General features: G+C 43.8%; 2 protein-coding genes across 7 annotated transcripts; one reads left to right on the forward strand and one right to left on the reverse strand.

Annotated features, from left to right (window-relative positions):
* Positions 1 to 1,994: 1,994 nt before the first annotated feature.
* SPRY1 (sprouty RTK signaling antagonist 1) lies at positions 1,995 to 9,213 on the reverse strand. Of its 3 annotated transcripts, none has more exons than XM_077300363.1 (2): positions 8,829 to 9,213; positions 1,995 to 4,948 (listed from the first exon to the last, which is right to left on the reverse strand). In XM_077300363.1, the coding sequence occupies exon 2, from the start codon at positions 4,891 to 4,893 to the stop codon at positions 3,931 to 3,933; it is 963 nt and encodes a 320-aa protein (XP_077156478.1). In that variant the 5' UTR covers positions 4,894 to 4,948; positions 8,829 to 9,213; the 3' UTR covers positions 1,995 to 3,930. The 3 variants fall into 3 exon arrangements, with proteins under 3 accessions (XP_077156478.1, XP_077156480.1, XP_077156481.1); XM_077300365.1 differs by lacking the exon at positions 8,829 to 9,213 and adding an exon at positions 7,434 to 7,452; XM_077300366.1 differs by lacking the exon at positions 8,829 to 9,213 and adding an exon at positions 7,197 to 7,298.
* Positions 9,214 to 9,395: 182 nt separating this feature from the next.
* LOC143819147 (uncharacterized) lies at positions 9,396 to 20,448 on the forward strand. 4 transcript variants are annotated; one of them, XM_077300368.1, is made up of 3 exons: positions 9,396 to 10,454; positions 13,187 to 13,343; positions 18,134 to 20,448. In XM_077300368.1, the coding sequence occupies exons 1-2, from the start codon at positions 9,691 to 9,693 to the stop codon at positions 13,326 to 13,328; spliced, it is 906 nt and encodes a 301-aa protein (XP_077156483.1). In that variant the 5' UTR covers positions 9,396 to 9,690; the 3' UTR covers positions 13,329 to 13,343; positions 18,134 to 20,448. The 4 variants fall into 4 exon arrangements, 3 of the variants coding, with proteins under 3 accessions (XP_077156483.1, XP_077156484.1, XP_077156482.1); XM_077300369.1 differs by lacking the exon at positions 18,134 to 20,448 and adding an exon at positions 14,103 to 16,269; XR_013224824.1 differs by lacking the exon at positions 18,134 to 20,448 and adding an exon at positions 12,407 to 12,459 and having other exon boundaries at positions 10,314 to 10,454; positions 13,187 to 16,269.
* The last annotated feature ends 1,471 nt before the right edge of the window (positions 20,449 to 21,919 follow it).

The raw sequence follows: 21,919 nt of genomic DNA on the forward strand, positions 1-21,919 counted from the left end.
ACAATTCTCCATACACTCCCACAAAGGCCAAAATCAGCCCTGTAAAGTATAAGAAATCGGCATGCCAGTCAAAAGGACATCAAAGAATGTTCACAGGCAAGGTGATATTTTATTACTCCTGTAGAAATGGAGGGACATGTAAGTATCTCATTAGGTAGAATAGCAGATTTATCTCTCAGTAGAACAGTTTCAGCTGAATTTCTTGGGATCTTAACTTTTACAAAATTAAAGAATAAAGCCTCAAACTGGCAGATGCAAAAGATTTCAAACTATAAGCAAAATAATAAAACATATCAGGAAAAAAAATCTGTTCTACTGGCATGCAACATGCTGAGATTGTACACAGATGTAACACGTTTTCTTGGAATTTTCATCAAAATAAACTGCATTCTACAGTTCTGGGTTATGCAGAGTCCGGACAATTACAGTTTACGCTCAATATTTTAACTTTGTGTTCAAACATTGAGTACTGAGTGGCATTTCTAGCCATGAGTGCAGTTCATCTGTTGTGTAGTCATTTGGAACAGGATGGGCACTCTAGCTACATACTGGTGCAAGTCGCTTTTCAAGCACAAAGTCTAGCACAGGGGTAGTCAACCTGTGATCCTCCAGATGTCCATGGACTACAATTCCCATGAGCCCCTGCCAGCATTTGCTGGCAGGGGCTCATGGGAATTGTAGTCCATGGACATCTGGAGGACCACAGGTTGACTACCCCTGGTCTAGCACATTGTTAATAGATGTGGAAGGACATGACCCTGCTGCAGTGTATGTTCATTTGTTCATTATGAATCACTTCATAACGGGCCCACGGTCCTCGTGTAACTACATTCTGCACTAATAATAAAAGCAGCAAAGACTATCAGTGAGTGAGATGACACTTCTAAGGCGCAAAAATTGCTATGTATTCTCAAAGCATATCCTCATCATTCAAAAAGACTGTACAATAAAATGTAATTTGTTATGCAAACAAGAGCACTTAAAGAGGAAAGTAACTGGAGAACTGAGAAACATTAAGCCTGTGCTTATTAAAATTGTTGATAAACCTGGGAGCCAATATGGATTCATGTAATACAGCAATAAATGAGTCTATTCGAAGATGGACCCACTGCTATATGGAAGGATTTCAGATAATGATTGGCTGGCACCGATGGGGGAATGGATCAAACCCCCCTCCCTCTTCCAAGTTGACAGGGCTGTCAAAGATGCTATTCTTGCCACGTATTCCTACGCAGCTTGGAAAAAAAGAGGTAGAAGTCTCCCTCTTAAAAAACCTCAACTCTTTATGCATGTGGGAAACAGGTCAGAAATGAAAGCCATTAACAGCACCTTGTTTTTATGTTGCTCTTGCTTGATCAGAGTTCATATTCTATAAGATTATGTCAACCCAAGTTATGAGCAAGTGGCCTCTTCTGTTTATAAACTTGCTGCCCTTAAAAATATACAATTTAGCATGCCCTCCTAAATGCACTGAAATCAATCGGCTTGGAAGGATAGAACTCTGCTTCTTTGACTGGCACTGTCAGTTACAGTGGCCATTTTATCACGAATGTTTAAAATAAATGAGCCAACAAGAAACACAATGAATGTGTCAATGTTGCTTCTGTCACAAAGGCAGAACTTGTTTCGATCTTCCATAGGCTGAAAGGGACATTAATCAACAATGTAGTCATGACACAAAAAAACTATAAAAATTTAAGAGATCATGTTCAGCAGTCTGTGCTTTTCTGGAGAAATGTAAAATTATGAGGGAAGGTTCTATAAACATTTGAGTTGCCAGGATAACATAATCAGCACAATGTCCTAAAGCCTTCTTGTGGCAAAGAGCTTTGAATATCCCAAGAGATGGAACAGCTGCACTAAATCTGAATGATGTGTGTAACCATTTGAAGGCTTATGGGTTTGAACAAACAGGTGTGACCACTACAATGGAACAGAGCCATGGTTTAGGAACCAGAATTGCCCATAAGATAATATACTTCAGCACAATGACGTACTTTTATCCTTTTGATTCTTACTTTTTTATTTGGATGCAAACTTTTTAAAAAGGTGTGTTTTCTTAGCTGATACACAATTCAACCAGCTAGCACACACTGACTTCCAAAAAAGATAGGCATGTCTGTACTTTTAGGCAAGCACTTAAACCAATGCTCCACTAATGTCTCATAAAAACAAAACCCAAGACTCTAGTCCCCATAGAGAACAGGGATAGGAAACACATGAAGCACCAAAAACCATTATGTAAATAATCCCACAGCGTATGGCATATAGGTAGCTAATTTGCAATTCAATATCTTGCACAAATGATATCCAATAAGTTCACAGGTTGAACTCACCCTACAATATTTTTACTGTATACGTGCATTATCAGCCTTTTGAGACATCATAAAAATAGAATGTATACTATCAGGAAATTAGAAATTCAGGTGTCTCTGGCTTGTATTTTCTTTTCCAATCATTCAATAATTTTTTCCACAGCAGTTTCACACTTTAATTTGTATTCTAAGGACTAGAAACTTGGGAAACAAAAAATATAGGTGTACAGCTGAACAAATGTAGCTTGGGTATCGTGTTTACAACACCTGACTGAATATATGTGAGTGTGCTGAAACATCTCAGAGCAAAACCTCATTTGACAAGAACAAAGAAAATGAATATGGAATACTAGCTGTATTTTCACAGTCATGATAAAAATTGGGAAAGAACAGAAGCAGCAATCCTTTAACTAATATTGTTAACACAACTTGCTTGTTGTATTCAAAATAAAGAACCCGAGACATTTTCATTAATTATTATATTTTCTGCATTATAGTTTAACATATGTACTTTCTTCGTGTCACCCTTATTTTCGTTAAGTATTGATATTTTGTTATATTCAGACAGGAGTACATTTTTGGAACAGTTCTTTGTAATAAATATCATAAAATAATAAAGATTCACATAATAAATATTCTTTACAATAAAAAAGTTTTGACAGACCTTTGTCTTAAAAATAGTCAGAATTCAACTTTGTGTTTTATACATAAGATATACAAAAAAGCACCACAATCTGTGGCTAAGGCAATAAAAACAGAGAGGGCTAAAGTTACCAAAGCACAGGGCTGAATTAAATGTTGTTAAACCACAGAAATACAGAAATGTTAGAGACTAAAGAATGTTTATACAACTTAAATTTTATGATACCCAAAGATTATTTCTCAGATGTGCAGAAATCAACAACTTTAGTATCAAGAGACGGGAAGTGTAAAACAAAGGCCCTGCACGTATATAAAATCAATAGAAACTAATGAAGCAATCTGAAGCCATTACATCTTCAGTGTGCAGATCCTTCTAGTAAGCAACAAAAGGTGGAGGTGCCAATCTAAACAAAATAAGGATCCCAAGAGATTTTTTTAGAGGAGGACTGAGGCATTTTTTGAGGAAGAGAAAAAGGTAGGTACAAGGTTTACTAAATTCCAAACCAACTATAACAATTGCTTTCTTTTAAAAAAAAAAAAGCTTCATAACCCAACTCTTTTGTGGAAAAAAAAACTTGAAATAATTGCTTGGAAGGCATTCAGAAAGTGTGGTGTACTGAGAACGGAGTTGCAGAGAACAAACAAAAGAGCATCTTTGGAAAGTTGACTGCAGAGTAATAGGGCTTCTGAACAGCCCATTACTCTCATTATTTCTTTCAGGAGTGGATTACTCACAAACCTGAGACTACTTGCCAAGTCAAGAACTGAGACGCAGGTACATGGGCCACACTTGCCAAAGACCAAGGAAAGACTCAGATTTCCCTTTCTGGAAAGAAACTACAGCACAAGAAAGGAAGAACATCGGAGGAAGAATGGCAAATGATGGGATGGATGGGTTGGTGGAAAAAATCAAGACAGAAAAGCCAGCCACAACCTGAAACAGTCTGAGGAAGTGAACATCTCCCTCCATCAATCATGAGGGTTTGCCTTGACCCCTAGAAGGGCAACTTTCCAGCTTACAATACACGGTGTTGGAGTTCTTACATCGGCAACCTGGACGATTGATCCTGTCATAACACCCTCGACACAGTTTTAGGCATCCTTTTGCAGGAGGATAGCAGAGCAAACAAGGCAAAACCAAAGAAATGGCTCCCATGCATAAGTACCTAGAATAGCAGTGTGATTGAGAGCAAGAGCAAGGATTATCCGCATAAGAGTCCCCTTCATCATCATTGGAACAGTGGTAGAAGATCCCTTTGACCAGGCACATACAGGTGCTGTATTCCACCATACTCTCTGCTGAGCACAAGCACTGCCTGTTGCAGGCCAAGCAAGACGGCAAGGCCCTGGGTGCCGTGCACTCTCCACATTTGCACTTCCCACACTGTTCACAGATAAATTTGTACTGTGTCAAGTCCTCTTTCAATGGACCCGTCAGGTCATCTACGATGAGAGATGAGGGCTTGGGCTGCGTCCAGACTGGCCTTTCAGACCTGTGGCCTGGCCCTGGCCTCGATGGGGGTAACCTCAGCAGCAGGCCCTGCTCTGACGACACACTGCTGTTGCTTCCAGAACTAGCCGCGCTCCCGGTGCTCGTAGATCTGCTCAACACGGGAGCCCTTGAGTTATGTTGATGCAGCAAGTGACCAGGATGGCTGGGTCTGTGTTCATAATTATTATTCACATTAACTGGTATGATTTCATGAGTCCTTTCATGCTTTTCTTGTCTAGGCACTGTCCGTGGAGCTGACTTTTTCACGACAGATGGGCCTTCAGTGTATTCGTTGCTGCCCCTGATGGTCTTGATCTGGTCCAGGGACAAGATAGCTGCTGGCTGGGCCTCTCTGTCGTAGTCCACCCTTTGCCTGCTATCCAAAGAAGGCTGCTGAAGGATAACTAATGAACTGCCACTGCCATGTTGACCTTGGGATTCCATCTGTAGCGATCTCTTCTTCTGGCATTCACCAGGAACCTGGCATGCATCTGAAGTTCTAGAAGACACACAGAGAAAAAGAGAAAGCTGAGTGTAAAATAAAAGAACAAGTCACAGGAAGCTTAACAAGCACCACCACCATAGTATATGGCAAATCGCAGATTGTTCTAACTAGTAAAACTCATTCAAGGGCTGGTGCACAGTATTGGCTCCATGTCCATGGGCACAGGCCATTTTAAAACTTAAAAAAAAACCCAAATACTTGATGTGACTTTGCAAGAAAATGCAAATAAAACGCACCAAAACAATCTTGCAGTGTTTAAAAAAGGGAAATCATCTAGGTCTACAAACCATGCCTCTCATCACATTTGGTTTTATTTGGTTAAGGTGAGTTTCCCACCTGACTCTTAATTGACACTAAAGACAGACAGTAACTGCTTATGATAGTTTCATGCTTAGTTCTATCCATGGGTTAGAACCTTACTGTAATACTTTGTTTTAATTACTTATTTAACGCATTTAAGTCCCTCTTTCTCTCCCACTTCAAAGCAGCTCATAACAAAATTAAAACATAGCAGTAACTGTTTAGCAGAACCTAATGAATGCTTCAAGACCACAAGAGTTGAGAAGAAGACTCTCACACTGATATTCTAAATGCTACAATAATCGAAGGCTCTTGTCTAGAGCTTGGAGGAGTGCCTATTAGAGTTATGTTCCAGTATCCATCCTTGTTCTAAACTCCAAACAGATTAATCTTTTTAACGTAATTCCATAATGCCCTGACAGGATCAATAATGAGAAAGTTCCTGAAGGATTGTTTCTAGGTAAATACGTCACTTTCATTAAAAAACAAACAAACACCAGTATACACAGAGTGATCCTAAAACAGTTTCCTCCTTCTGAGGACATTAATTTCAATTGAAGAACACCAGATGTGAACAACATCCTGTTATACAACAGGTTTTGTTGTAATCCTGGGCCATAAAGCAAGGTATGAAAAGAGGTGGCACATGCCAGAGGAGAGGAAGTATTACATTCTGGCATTTACTGGGTATTTGCAAAGGGACATGCACTTTTCCTGAAAAAAATGGAGAGTGATATTTATTCTTTTCGTTAAACCCTAGGGTAGGGGAGTAGCCAGACGCAATTCAAAATGGTTCCTTTCATTTCCCCTACACAGGCATATACATAGGCATCTAAACAATGCTGCATTTTTCAGTCTTTTCTCAGACCAACAGGACAACTATCAGAGCAACTTTCCAGGAAAATCCTTTTAAGAAGTACATTCTTCGGACACCATGCTATGTTAAGGTTAAGGAAATGTTTAAACTTGGGGAATGACCTGAGAATTCCTCACATAAACCAACAAAATATGCAAGGTGGAGGTATCACTATAACATCAATACAATAACGCCTTTCCTAAATGCTTGGAAGTATTTCCCATAAATCACCTCAGGTAAACCATCCTGTTAAATCAGGCCCCGGATTACTGCCATATTAGAGAGGCACTGAGGCTGACAGAACAATGCCTTGCATGAAGTCACCAGGCAAGTTCCTAGCGGAGGTGAAACTTGAACCAGTAGCTTCCTGGCTTTCCCACTCAGCCACAGCAGCACCCCCAAGCTCTCAATAATGCATTTAGACTGCAAACCATCTCAAAGGCCTCCAGGGTAATCAATGAAATAAGCAAGATTCATCCAGTAATTCCACAAATACACTCATTCTAGTAATCTCACAAACCAGTGAATATAGCAAAAGTTCAGTTTTCTACAACACAAGGTCCCCACCCAAAAGGCTGACAGTCGTCCCTTTTCCTTCTCAGGCACAGAAAACAAAAAAAAGCAAGCCTCCCTCCCTATCACCTGCATGAAGGTGCAGAGTTTAAGATAAAGAAACCTTGCCCAATTCAAATCACACCTTATCTGCCTCACTCACATTTTCTTGTGCTTTGACTGGGAATAAACATGGGAAAATGACAAAGTGTAACAGAGCAGGGATCTTTGGGGGGAGGGTTCTTTCCAATCCTGGAGGAAGACAGACATTAAGGAAGAGCCAGTATGAAATGGGGTTAATCTTACTCTATTCCAACAGAGATCTGAACAGCCCTAAGTGTTTGTACTCAGAAGTATATCCCATTGAGGTTACCTCTGTTTCGGGATGCAACCTTCATTCCTCCCCTCCTCCCCAAAAAGGGAGGGGGCAGAGAGACCCCACACCTTAAACTGGAGCCCTTTAAAAGTTGAAACATTTCTCATCATTTCCCCTGTGTCACTGGCATTTTCTGGTGTAGGTACATATTTCTCTACCTGCAGTTACAGCCTTCTGAAGACAGAATTCCTACTGGGGGGAAATTCTTTGAAAATCCAACACTGAATGGAAGAAGGTGGCAGCACTCCCCCCCTCCCTCCCTCCCATGAAGCTCAAAGGAGATGAATGCAGAGCTGACGGGAGAGGAAGGAAGAGGAAAAAGTTATGAATGAAAGCAAGGGATTTTTTTCAACCCCATTTGCAGGAGGAGTGGAAAAGGCTGAAGTTACTATTACCTCAGGAGGGCGGACTTTCCGATACTTAAAGCTGTATCGCCTTCCTCTCCTATCTTTCAAGACCAATGGATGGGGGGAGACTGCTCATACTAGTCCAGGGGCAGTCAAACTGCGTCCCTCCAGATGTCCATGGACTACAATTCCCATGAACCCTGCCAGCAGGGGCTCATGGGAATTGTAGTCCATGGACATCTGGAGGGACGCAGTTTGACTACCCTGAACTGAACTAGTCTGAGCATGCAGAATCCCCCCCCTGCTGGATTTTTTTGAAGGAGGCGGGGTACATGACTGGGGAAGGGGGGAGGGAGAGCCTCTTTATAGCTGTCTGACCCACCATTTCCTCCTTGCAGTCTCCACACCTCTCCACTGACCTGCTAAAATCTCACTCTTTCACGGAGGGGAAATCCCTCAATGCTGACTCCATGTAATTAAACACACACACACCCAAGATTAAAAGCAGCCCTGGTGAAAGTGTAATTTCAGGGAATGTTTTAGCACAGCTACAATCTGCCACTTACAACAGCTAAAAAAATGACTAGATACACTTACAGTAAACTATAATGTAACTTCCACCTGCCACATGTACATTTTATCCAGGCAAAGAATTCAGATGGTGTGGGCAAGCCACACTCCTACGTGCTTTGATTTCCCCCTCCCATATATACCCAAACACACCCGGATACCCATGCGAGCTAAAAGAATATTAAGCAGTCAAATCCATGTTAAGCAATTCTGAAACTAGACACACAATACTTAAAAGAGACTTTGCGTCTCTGGAACAGAATTTTTGCGCTCGTGTAACTTTTGAGAATGTGGGGCCAAGAAGTCTTCAAGTCCAATTCATATTAATGAACACACAGCGGTCAAACGCCATGCAATAATCACTTGGGAATCAGGCCGAAATGTTCCCGTTGGGTTCATTTGCTTTGTACTAAGGTAATTAGCAAAGAATCAAAAGGTGCCTTTTCAAGTGTTTTCATACAACAGACGGTTTAACCCACACAAGTCTGCCTCAAAGGAAGCAGCAAAACTCTACGTTTAGAACAATCGTCCAACCTGGCTAATATCAGCCCCCCAACATCCCCTAGGAGCAACGCTGGCCTTGGATCCAGCTGTCCCACCTACTCTGCAAAATCCCGAGTCCCCCCTGCCCACGGCAACAAGGTCACCCAGCCCTTTCAGGCAAAGCACAGCGCAAGTGGCCTATTCAGATTCGCACCGCACAGAAATCCACAACCTGATCGCTCGGGCCTTTCCAGGCGCCACAAGCCACAACTACAAAGGCAAAGACGCGCAAGGACACCTGCTAGTCCTTGAGCTCCACACGTCCGAACAAGGCAGCAAGAATCCGTATTGCAAGAGGCCGGGGACAGCGCAAAGAGGGCGCAGACTTACGTCTTCGAGTGGCAAATCCGCGAGAAAGCGCCGCCCTGCTAAGTTAGATCCATAAGGCGGCGAGTGACAAGTCTTAAAGCGCTGGAGAACTCATTCCCGCCGGCCCTTGGTCTCTAGCTCCGCGGGCTTCTCTGCCCGAAGGGAAGGCAATCCAAGCGGCCGGTGCCCCGAACACCCTCCTCGCCGACGCCGCCTCTCCCAAGTCAAGGGCTTCGAGCAGGCAGCCCGTTTGCCCCGCCGAGCCTGCAGGCAGTCCGCGGGACGGGAGCCGGAGGAGGCGATTTCCTTTGGGGGGGCTCGTTTCGCAAAGCCGGTCCCGTCCGATGGGCGGCAATTCAATCCCACGCGGAGGAGCCGCGGAAGGGCTCGGGAGAAGCGTGCTTGCCCGGAGGCACGGCCGGTCCCCCGCCGCCAACGTGGAGCTTGCTTTTCCTCCGCAGACGCAGGATTTCCCGTGGCGGCCGGGCCGGGCCGGGCCGAGCGCGCGTGGCGTGGGGCTCGACGGCTTCCTCGGCGCGCGGCTCCTTCTTCAGCGCCACATGGTCCTTCGGCCGCGGTCGGGGCCCGCCTGCTGGAGGGAGGAAAAGCAGCGGAGTTAAAGAGCGGCGCGGGAAAGCGCGCCTGACACGAGGAGGGCGCCGATCGCGAGCGGGCCGAGGCAAGCGCTTGCTGCCGCTTCGGCATGTGCGTGCCTGTTGCTGGGGCGCTCTGATTGACAGGCCTGCAGCGCAGTCGGCGTGTCGGGGAGGGGAGGCGAGGCGGGGGGAAACCCCTCGGATACAATGCGCCGCTGCCCTGCCCCGACACACGCGCCCTCGCACGCAAAACCTTCGCACCCACGGCGTCCGCGGGGGAAAGGGAAATGGGGCGCCCCGAGACTGCGCCCCGCAGCCCACTTCAAAGGTGGCCTGCAGCCGCCGCGCCCCCCCCCCCCGGGCCCTTCGGCGGAGCGTTCCAAGAAGAGTGGCCCGGAGCGTTGCAATCCTCGGAGCGACCCACCGGGAGCGTTGGCTGCGGGCAAGGCGCGCGCTGGGAACAAGGCGAGGCGAGGCGAGGCTGGGCAACACACCTGAACGCTCCCCGCCGGCGACGACGACGGGCCGGCTTACCGAGCACAAAGGTGAAGAGCGCGGCGTGCGGAGCGCAGTGCGAGGTGGCCCGTGGCGGCGGGGGCTTCGCAGGCGAGCCGCGATGGGCTTCAGCGTGGCTCTTTCGGAACGCTCTTCGCTCCGCACAACAGCATTTCAGCGCCGAGCCCCCGCCTCAGCCCTTCGGCACGCCTCCCATGATGTCAAGCTGTCAGTCAGCAAGCGGGCGAGAAAACCCGGAACGGATTCGCCCGCTCGACGGCGAGAGCGCCGCTCCCTCATTCATTCATGCGCTTCCCCGATTGTGCTGTTTGTTTACCAGCGCGCTGCGCCCCGCCCCCGCCGCCCCCCATCACGGAGAAGGAGCCAGACGGCGTTCCTCTGGCGTTCACGACCCGCAAGCCGGAAGAACCCCTAGGAATAAGAAGCTGCCAGGCCGCGCCGCGGGAGACAGAACTGACGAGGTTGCACAGAGTCGCGGAGTCATTGCATTCATTGTGTTATTTTGGAGAGTTAAAATCTGCGGGTCTGGAAGAAGGTAACAGTTGGATCCTCGTGGATCCTCCGCTTTTTAAAACTGAACTCTTAACAAACTCAAACAAAGCTAGTTTTCAACTCGCATATGGGAGACGGGACTAAAGACCAGACCACAAAATATGGATCCCAAATTTTGGGGTGCTACAGCAGCCCACAAACATGGATCTGAGGCACAGATCCTCATGAATTTGTATGCTTTTTACATCTAAATGATATAAAACCACCTTCACACCGAGAGCCAGTTTGGTGTAGTGGTTAGGAGTGCGGACTTCTAATCTGGCATGCCAGGTTCGATTCTCACTCCCCCACATGCAACCAGCTGGGGGACCTTGGGCACTGAGAAAGCTGTTCTGATGGAGCAGTGATATCAGGGCTCTCTCAGCCTCCTGTACCTCACAGGGCGTCTGTTGTGGGGAGGGGAAAGGGAAGGCAACTGTAAGCCGCTTTGAGTCTCCTTCGGGTAGAGAAAAGCGGCATATAAGAACCATGTCTTAGACTATAGTCAGCACTACAATAATCACACATCTACAGTGTTGTGGGGCCACAATGGTGCAGAAACATGGTTGAAATACATGGATCCTCATGATTTTTGCACTCTAATCATCCCAAACTCACCATAAGGTCAAATATGATAGCAATAGCCACAGCATATGCCACAAAAATCATGGATCCATGCCTTCATGGCAGTACCACGGATCGAAAACAGGGCTCTGAAGCACAGATCCTCAGGGGTTTTTCATTAGGTCACCCCAGACTCACCATCAAATCACATATTGTGTCCATGGCCACAGCACCAAACACAAAAATCATGTATCCATACCTTTGTGGCAACACCGGGGAGCAAAAGCACAGTTCTGAAGCACAGATCCTCATGGATCCTCAGGGTTTTTTTGCATCAAGTCACCCAAAACTCACCATAAGATCACATGTTATATTGATAGCCACAGCATACACCACAAAAATCATGGATCCATACCTTCATGGCAAAACTAGGGAACAAAAACATGGTTTCAAAGTACGGATCCTCATGGATCTTCAAGGTGTTAGCAACAGGACACACCAAACTCACCATCAAATCACAAATCCTGTCCACGGCCACAGCTGCTATCACAAAAAAAAATCACAGATCCATGTCTTCATGGCAACACCAGGGAGCAAAAACATGTTTCAAAGCATGGATCCTCAGGGTTTTTGCATTGGGTCACTGCAACTCACCATGAGATCACATATTGTGTCCAATGCCACAGCTCCCAACACAAAAATCACAGATCCATGGCCTTGTGGCAACACAGGGCAGAAAAAAAATGGTTCCAGAGCACAGATCCTCATGGATCCTCAGGGTCAAATCATGGATCCACTGTTTTGTAGTGCCTTCAGTGTGACTAGACATTATTCCAAAACATGGATCATCATGATTTCCTAGGAGTTTTGCCTAGGCAGCCATTGAGCAATCCACAGGGGCCAAGGCAACGGCAGAGGTGCAGGTAAGCAGGATGAGGGAGGGGGTAAGGAAAGGGAGTGAGTGTGTGTGCATGCATACTAGAGTGCACAACCAGGGGGTCAAGGCAGCAGCGGAGGGGCAGGTAAGCAGGAGGGGGAAGGGGGCGAAGGGAAGGAAGGGAGTGTGTGTGTGCACGTGCTTGCTTGCTTGGAGGGAGGGAATAGGTAATGGGGAGCAGGGGGGGAAGGAAGGGAGTCTTTGTGTGTGTGTTTGCGAGGGAGGGAGGGGGCCCTGAGAAAGTCACTCTGAGAGTCAGACTGTCAGGACAATTTATTTTCCTTCCTACCAAGAATACATAGTGCCACCTTGAAGACATGCGCCTTGTTTGCTTGTTTCTATGTGGAAGTTATGAATATACCTATTAATTTACCAGTTTTTATAAGGAAAAAATGTCAAAAAAATATTTCTACATCCCATGGCCTTTCCCAGCCATGTCAGTTTTTCTCCCACAGGGGTAAAAATTCCGAAAAACCAACAGAATGCCCACCCGGAACAATATATAAAGGTAAATGAACCGTTCACTGGGTACTTTACCATACGAAAATCCCTATTGATTTACCTGTTTTTACAAGGAAAAAAAAGTGAAAAAAATATTTCTACATCCCATGGCCTTTAAAATGTCTTTAAAACTAATTCATGCTATTGTGATGTTTCAGTAGAACAATATTACAATATTACAGAGAGATGGCGGGTTATGGTGATATCTGTCTGACCCAAGTTTAAATCCCAAATCTAACATGAAATATTTGTTGTTAATCTTGGCTATTCATATATTCTTGGAATAACCAACCATGCTGGATTGTTTTGAGGTTAAATTGGCAAAAAAAAGGGAATGAAATGAGCTAGTTTACATCTCTTGTGGGTAGAAAGGTGTGACGTGTCATTAGTCTTACAGTTTGGCAAATTCAGTCCACGGAGAAACTACTGATGGGACTGGGAAGAGTAGGATAGGACCTGTTGTGTCTGTAGACCTGTCAAGGAAAGGCTTGAGGTCCAAGGCAAGATCAGAATTTTGCAGTTGTTTCAGCCAATATGTGGCTAGATCCTGATTGCAGGACCCAGTCAGTTTAAACTGAAACTAACCTATAGCATGCACTGGTGGGAAGATCCCTTTGTTTGTGCATGTATATAAGTTGGGGGTCTAGTCGGGTTCATTTAATTGGTTTTTACCTCTTGGGGTCACAATAAAGAGCTGAAATGAATTCCCCTTGTCTTTGTCTCTGAATCCACAGATTCAAAAGGACCAGCAACTGCCCTCCAACTCCAACAAGTATTTGTGGCATTTTCATGATGAGGTTTTATTGGAGAAGCGGCCTTGCCAATTTCTGCCAGAGAAACTCTGAACATACAAAGTCTGCAGGTTCTGCCCCATGAAGAGACTGGTCTTTGGTATGTGGGCCAGAATGGGAACGGATCTTGCTCACCCTTACACCAGAAACTGTGACCACTACTAGGCTAAACTGAACAGTTTGCTTCTGAATACTTTGCTGTCTCCCTGCTTTAAAAAAGAGAGATGTAACCCTTTGCCAGTTAATTGTCCGATGAGTGGGAATCCATAGCAAAATTGTTCCAGGAAGTTTTTCATCTACTAGGACAACAAACCTGCTTCCCATCTGGTCCACAATATAACCCCATACTGCAGAAGTCAATGTAAGGTAGAATTTAGGCGTGATATGAAAATCAAGTCATGATATCACATATAGATCGCTTATGCACGGGGAACTTCACTGCCCCAATTCCAATGCAGAAGCACAAATCAGGGGCGGATGAGGCGCACCGGGCCAAATGCTCCCCTGTATGGGTGCAGAAAGAGGTGGGGCAACCTGCCATGACTAAAACTCCAGCCTGCAGCCTGGCATGAAACCTCCAGTGCGTAAACAGTCATAGTTATGTTATAATTAAATCACAAGTCCAAAGTCATGATCACAGATCCTCTTTAAAAAGATGCGGATATATGATTTTTGTGTTGGGAGCTGTGTTCATGGACATGATATGTGATCTTTCTGTGAGTTTCTTGCATTAAAAAAACAGAAAGCCAGCAGCAGACAAAGGGGAGGGTGGTAGAAGCACTCTCTGCTGTGTAATTTTTCTGTTTGCAGAGCATTGTTAGAGCTGGCTTTAAAGCCTAAACATCATTCCCCTTAACAGCATCCCCTATATGAAGATCCACCATTGAGGCTTTAAGAGCACTCCTTGACAAAAGAGTGGACCCTCTATGGACTGGATGAAGAGCAGGTTATTCAGTCTTCTCAGCAGCCTGCCTGTCTTTGGAATTCCCTCCACAGGCCAGTCTTGTCCTTCCCTCCATTCATTAGCCAAGTTTCCAGCAGGCATCTGGAAGGTGAGACACATGATGTTTAAAGTTTCCCTGGTGTTTTATTTCCCTTTACTGCAATGTTTTATTGTTTTATAGTTGCCATGGCTGTATTTTTATTCAGCTGATAAGATTTTATGATCATTGGGCGCTCTTTTTTATGTTAATTTATTTACAACTACAAGCTGCCTCAAGGACATTTTAAGGCCATGTGGTGGAATACAAACAAACACCAATGCTCTGTCCCTAGTGTTTGATCTGTCTCAGTAGTTTCACATACAATCCCTTCCCCCTTGATGGTAAAGTTATTGAGTGATGAACATAGATGGGTGAACTCCCTATGATTTGAAAAGTAAATACAGACACCTATAAACTTCCATAAATCTAGAATACAACTGATAACTCTTCTCAGAGTTTTACTGTTTTGCTATTGGTGGGAACCACCAGGATGGCCATACATCTGACAAGGGTTTTTTGTTATGTAGGGTCTCATCTTTGATGAGCCAGTTTCATGTACAAGTATTTTCAAGTTGGCATCTGCCAAGTTGACCTTTGGGTATTTGATTTTTTCAAAAATGTGTAAGAGGTGAAAATATCTCAGGCTGTTTGTCTAAAACAAAAAACAGAGAGTAATGCCAAATTGTACTTTAGTCTCATTCCCATTCATCAGTCTACTGGTTGAAGAAGTTGTAGTAGCTCACTTCTCCCTATTTTCCCAGGTTCAACATAATAACCTGTAACTTTGGGGGTCTGTCTATATATTACACTAAAGCAATACAATCTACAGCTATTTTACAGACAGTACATCAGATTCTCAGCAACACATCCATCACTAAACAATGAGCACAGCAGTCTACAATATCACAAAGATCATTGTAACAAATAGCATAGTGATTATTCCTTCTTTGCTGACTTGCCTTGACTAGCTACTTTCCCACCATGCAATTGTTTGTACATCGGAAGAGTGGAACTGAACTGAAAGTATCCCCCTCCCTCCAGAACTTTTATGTCAAGCAAACAAATTGTAATGAATGATGCAAAACAAAATCACCAATAGCATTTATTTATTGAACTCTATCTATCCAATTCAACCTGTCATGAATATCAGATCAGTGAAAATATGCTGCTAGGGCAGCCCTATACAGAACTCTTGGGTTGATTTTGATGGATGTAGACTGGAATAACTCTACATAGGATTGTATTGGAAACTGTGAAATGTTGATTTGCTAAAATTATTTGATGGGTTCTGCTTTCCATAAGCGTGTGGATAAAAAAAAGAGTCTTGCATCCTAGCTAAGCATAAATGTTTCCTTTCCATGCATACCCAAGCAACAAGTCGATTAAATGGTTTTGAATTTCAATTCTGGCAAAGTTTTTGTATCATCATAATATGAGGCCTGTGAAATCAGAGGAAGACGCTGCCTGGTCTAGAGTCTTAGTTCCAGGAAGTCCACAAGCTTGTTGCTCTTGTTTCCCTATCTTCTAAAACAAAAAGGGAAGAAAAGGAGATGGCAGGAATTGTATACCTCACTTCTTCTAGCTGGCATTGACCCTGAAACCACTGATAGAGTTGTTAGAATCTATGCAGCCACCAAAGTCTTGTTATATTTTTAATGTACTGGTAAATACTTTTGCTGGTCCATGACCATAATGAACAACTGACCTCGGTTGTCTACTTGGCTGGTTTCTTCCTTTTAAAGTTCTCATTTTGTACAAAATAGGTCCAGATTATGCCTCTATCTCCTTCCTTCACTCTCCACAAAAAATAGCAACACCCTGCATTCAACACAGACGCCACATACCACTCAAACATGCAAATCCTACAGCCAATGCATATGCAACCTGTGATTCTGTGGTAGAGTATCTGCTTGGCATGCAGAAGGTCCCAGGTTCATTTCCTAGCACCTCTAGTGGAAAGGATCAGGCAGTAGATGATGACAAAGACCTTTGCCTGAGATCCTGGAAAGCTGCTGCCAGTCTGAGTAGACAATACTGATTTTGATGGCCCAAGAGTCTGATTGAGTATAAGGCAGCTTCATGTATTCACATTTGCTTGTAGACAATGTCAAACTATTCCCCATAGATCTGCATCACATAGATCTGCACCACAGCAATCATCTTTCTCTTATTTGGTCCCACAGAATTAGAGATATGATGACATCTCTTACCCAGCCAACTTTACTTGCTATAGTTTTGGAATAAAGCAGTGTAATAAATAGTTATTTTTAAAACTAGCTTTCAATTAACCCTAGTTTTCCTCATGTTTTTTGAAGTACAGAGAGTGGCCGTATGAAAAATCAATTATCCACAAAACAGGTACAAAAGATTAGTGTTTCCAGTCAGCTAATGATTCAAATTCAAAGCGCTGCTTTATTTTAATTTCTAAGAATGCTGGTATGTAGCTTAATTTTGGCTCTAAGCTCTTTAATGACATTTGTGTCAGACAATGATGATTTACTGAATTGCCTAATGCAGGATAGTCCGTGCCATATAAATACCAACCAATGTGATTCATGTACTGGGATCTTAGATACAAGTATCTAAATGGATTGACTTCTGCTATGAATGGAAGTTTTGTCACCAGTGTAATTTAGATTTTGGAACACATTCTTGGCAGTTTTGGAATCTGATAAGATTGGGAAAATGTTCAGCATAAATCTTACGACTGGCTTTCTCCATTTCTTCTACATGTATGGCATGTGGGTGAGACACTAATCCCAGCATCTAAGGATTTGTTCCCATGATGCCATCTACCAGTTGAGCAACACTGGAGCAATGTGGCAATGTGCACACCCAACTGAAACTATCACTGGCACTATTTCAGTAGCCTGTTTACATTCCTCTATTGAAGAGGTTTTGGGGGTGATTATATAACCTCGGTTGTTTGGTAATTTAGATCTTCGAAATAGTCTGATTATCATTGCTGTCTATATCCCAACACTTGTGATGAGGCACTGTCAGTGTTTGTATAACAGGATTACCTATATCACCTTTTCATTCATGAATTAAGCAATGGGAAGAAATTCCAGAAAAATATATGCTCATTTCATATATTGAAAACACTGAGTGAGATTCTTTAGGTCTAAGGACAGTCAGTGGGAAAGAATTCAAAATCAGTGCAAAGGAGATAATGCAAAGCCCTATTCTCTGTCAGCCCATGCAGAGATGTCATGGGTAGTGACGAGTGACAGGGCTTTTTCAGTGGTGGGACCTCACCTTTAGAATACCCTCCCATAGAGTCTCACATGGTACTAGGGTTGCCAACCACCAGTTGGGGACTAGAATTATCCCAGACTTACAACTGATATCTGGACTATGGAGATTGGTTGTCCTTGACAAAATGGTGACTTTGAAAGGTGGACTATACAGCATTATATTCCTTCTGAGCTCCATCCCCATCTACGTGCTACTAGCCTGACTTTCCTATTGGTACCAGACCAAAACACTTATTTTAGCCAGACTATTAACTGAGGGTTTTTTAAAGTTTTAAAACTGTTCTAAGGTCTGCTTGTAGAAGAAGAGTTGGCTCTTATATGCCGCTTTTCTCTACCCAAAGGAGTCTCAAAGTGGCTTACAGTCACCTTCCCTTTCTTCTGCCTACAACAGACACCCTGTGAGGTGGGTGAGGCTGAAAGAGCCTTACTATTACTGCTCGGTCAGAACAGCTTTATCAGTGCTGTGGTAGGCCCAAGGTCACCCAGCTGGCTGCATGTGGGGGAGTGCAGAATCGAACCCGGCATGCCAGATTAGAAGTCTGTACTCCTAACCACTACATCAAGGTGGCTCTCTGTAGGCTGAAGACTGTTTTTGTAAAGCTATTGTTTTATGATATTTTTAACCCCTGGCTTGTTTTTATGTCTTTTAGACCATTTACACACTGGGAACTTCACTTCCTCAGCTCCTGTGCAGGAGCACAAATAGGGGGTGGATGAGGTGCACTGGGCCAAATACTCCCCCGCACGGGTACAGGAAGAGGTGGGGCAACCCGCCACGACTAAAACTCCAGCCTGCAGCCTGGCATGAAACCTCCAGTGCATAAACGGTCGTAGTGGTCTTTTCCCCCCATGGTTTGACAGTTTTTATGCTGCTTTTATTATTTTATTGTGCTATTTTATTATGTGAGCAGATATCCAGAGAGGTGGTATATAGATTTTCTAATAGGTTGTCACAATATTTGTTTATCTGCTAAAGGGACAAAGCTAATGTAGTTTCTCCTTGCTATCTATTCTGCAGCTATAATCCTTGGGCCCCTAGGCTTGCCAGCTTATGCAGGCAGGGGATAGAGATCTCCCAGAAGTTCAAGTGATCTCAGCCCACAAAGATCAGGTCTCCTGTAGAAATGGCAGTTTTCGAGGGCAGACTGTATAGCATCATGTCCCTGCTGAACTTCCCTCTTCTCCCCAAACACTCCCCCCACCCAGACTTCACCCCAAAATCTCCAGGAATTTCCCAGACTGGAAGCTGGAAGCCCCAGGCTCCCCACAGCACCATGACAATCTGAGCAATAGATCAAACCTGCCAGCCAAGCTCCTCCTCACCATCCTTCCTGACATCAGAGAAAATGGTTTGGTACAACTGAAACTTGATTTTTTTCCAGCTCCACAAGTTCATACATTGGATTCCAGGTCCTCCCCACCCACGTAAGAGTTTAGCTTCACAGTGACAATAGGAGACCAAGTAAGTTAAAAGTTGTAAAGCACAGAGAGCAACAATGAGACTTCACAGGCCCTGAAGTGGAAATCTCAAGCTCCTTGCAGATGATGATGGATGAGAAAACAGTGATCTCATCATTAAGATGTCCAACAAAACCTAGTATCCTTTAGATTTCCGTGCTATTTTTAAGAATCAGTCGTCATTAAATGTCAGAATCCACCTCTGGTTACAAATTCCTCAAATGCTCAGCAGATTAATAAATTGCAAACAATTGTGTCATCTTCCCGTTCTCTGGAAAATGCAAAAAAAAAAAAAAAAAAAGGAACCCAACAAAGCTTTCTGTGATCAATTGTGTGATCAAGGCAGTTGGCACTACCAGCTGATTCTAGCTTACTATTAATCTTGTGGAAAATAAAATACTCTTTTGTAGTTAAAACTCTAACCAGTTACTACAACGTCTGAACAAAAGGGGCTTTTACAAGAAATGCATATGTTAAAATCCTGGAGGTGTAATCCAACAGTGGTAACCAGTTGTTTCTATGGCATTTGAATGTAAGGCAACCTTAAAATTAGTATTAGAGACCAAATTAGCCTTTCCTTAAAATCCTGGACAGTATTTCACATTAGAGCATCAGCATTCAAAATGGAAAGTAATATAAAAATAATACGCACTCTGAATAAAAATGCTTTTCTATATTGTTGATTTGGGATGATGGTTAGTACAAGCGGGGAACCTGCCAGGACTTCTAGCGAGATTTTCATTTCCCCATCGCCACTATTTCCTCTTTCCCTTTCCTGAAAGCCCTCCTAGCCCCTCCCCCTTTTCCTGATATCGTCTCTCCTTCCCACATACCAGCTAATTTCATTCATCCTATGACTCTGTTAATCTCCAACTTTCCTTCCTGTCTTCCCCCTTCTAGCCTCTACCCAGCAAAGGTGGTGGTGTCTGACAACAGGCCCGGCTCATTTGCACAGTGGAGAACCTGCAAGGATTCACTCCTGTACACTCTTTCCTTCCTTCTAGCAGCTAGCCTTTTCTCTCTCCTCATCTTCGGCTGTATTTTTAACTTCATTTATACCCCACCTTTCTTGACAAAGGAAATCCAAAGCAGCTTCCTTATTCCTACATTTTATCCTCACAACAATACGGTGAGGTAGGTTGGGTTGAGAGTATCACTCACTAAGTGCTATGGCAGAACAGAATTTGCATTTGGCTGTCCCAGATCCTAGGCTGAAACTCTTGACTCTGATACTGCACTGGTTTCTGTGCTGTTGAACAATAGCAGGCAGCCAAGCCTGGGTGAATTGCGCAAATCCAGTGGTATCAAGGTGCCTCCTGGTTGCTGCTGGCATGCAGGGAACTTCATTGTCTTTTCAGAAACCAAACATTGCTTTTAAGACTTATTCCTACAGTCTCTAACTCTGATAGGTGGAGCTTCCTTTCCACACTTCCCAGTTGAATGCTGTATTGAAGAGATGGCTAATTGGAAGCTTGTTGGCAGACTCTGGACAATGGGAGTCTTTTGTAGGGCTGTGAGCTGGTCCAAGAGCAGTGATATCCTGTCCAAAGGCGGGGGGGGGGGGTGCATACACTTGCTTTCAGCTAGGCTATAGTAAAAACCTAATTACATTGTACATTTCAATGTATCTGCATGAGCGTGCATTCACACAAAAGCTTATACCTTCAATAAAACTTCGTTGGTTTTAAAGGTGCCACTGGACTCGAATTTTGCTGTGGTGGCAGAAACCATCTGGGGTGAACATGAGCTGAAGGCTGCCTCCTCTCAGGGACCAAATTGTTTAAATAGCACTTAGGACAGCCTTCCTCAATCTTTTTACTGTCGAGAAACCCCTGAAACATTCTTCAGGCTTTGCCCAGAAGCGGCAGAATATGGTTGGGAAGCATAGTTGTGTACACACCCACCCAGAGCCCCTCCCCTTACAACTCCCTTCAAGCTTATCATTGGCCATTTTGGGAGGAAGGGGGCAGGCCAACATTACCACATATGGTTATTTCACCCAATAAATGTTTTAACAATTTTTTAAAAATATATTAAAAATTAACTCTCATCCATTGAGGAAACTCTTCCAGGGCTGTCAAGAAGCCCCAGGGTTTCACAAAACCCTGGTTGAGAAAGCCTGACTTAGGAGAGCTGCCAGGATGTATACAGTCCTACACAAACCACGAGTCAAGTGGCCAAAAGTTGTTGCTTCATTGATTCAAATTTACAGTCAATCAAAGCCACTGCCATGTGCTTTAGATTTAAACATACTTGACAGGGCTGATCTCAGTGGTTTCATTTATATCATGCTTGGAGAGGTGGCATTTTTAGCCTTAAAGGGTTATTGCCTGCACATTAATCTGGGAATTTTGCTCATGTTCCATGATTTCTGTTCATCTCAGTGAAAAGTACAATTTTGTGGTGCTGGTGTTTTCTAGGAAACTAGATATCTACAATCAGATACTTACAGTATAAAGCCAATTCTTAAATGAAATTGAAAGCAAAGTTTACATATAAAGAATTTAACTGGACAATAATTATAGGTATGCATGTAATTATGAATATAAGCACTAGTGATGTGCAGGCAAAAATTTACAGATCAAGAGCAAGGCACCTATTAATAAATACCATTAATTTTCTTGCTACAAACAGATTTCCAACTTTCAAGGGCAGCCAGAACCCATCTATTTATTGATATCTCCTTGACTTGTTTCATTATCTCAGGAAGTAAGACAGACAGTGAGGGCAGAAGTCACTCAGAAAATATATGCCTGACAGGGATGTTGTTGAACTAGAATAGTCTGTCCCCTTCCCCCACTCCCCGCCAAACAGGATAATCCTGACTGGCAGTTCTGTGAACACTATTTCCACTTTCTGCCAATCATTTTACTTTTTCACTAGTTTGTGGAGGTTTTCTGATTCCATACAATTTATTTCACTTTCTGCAGCTATGCCCAACTTGTTAGACTGGGGCAGAGGCTTTGCTTCATCATGCT

This window comes from Paroedura picta, chromosome 10, assembly GCF_049243985.1.
Source record: "Paroedura picta isolate Pp20150507F chromosome 10, Ppicta_v3.0, whole genome shotgun sequence".
In the NCBI taxonomy this organism is placed as follows: Eukaryota; Metazoa; Chordata; class Lepidosauria; order Squamata; family Gekkonidae; genus Paroedura; species Paroedura picta.

Coding starts and splice junctions, on each gene's coding strand:
- SPRY1 (XM_077300363.1), bottom strand. CDS start 4,893: ATGGAATCCCAAGGTCAACATGGCAGTGGCAGTTCATTAGTTATCCTT.
- LOC143819147 (XM_077300368.1), top strand. CDS start 9,691: ATGGGGCGCCCCGAGACTGCGCCCCGCAGCCCACTTCAAAGGTGGCCT. Junction 10,455..13,186: donor ATCTGCGGGTCTGGAAGAAG/GTAACAGTTGGA, acceptor CTGAATCCACAG/ATTCAAAAGGACCAGCAACT.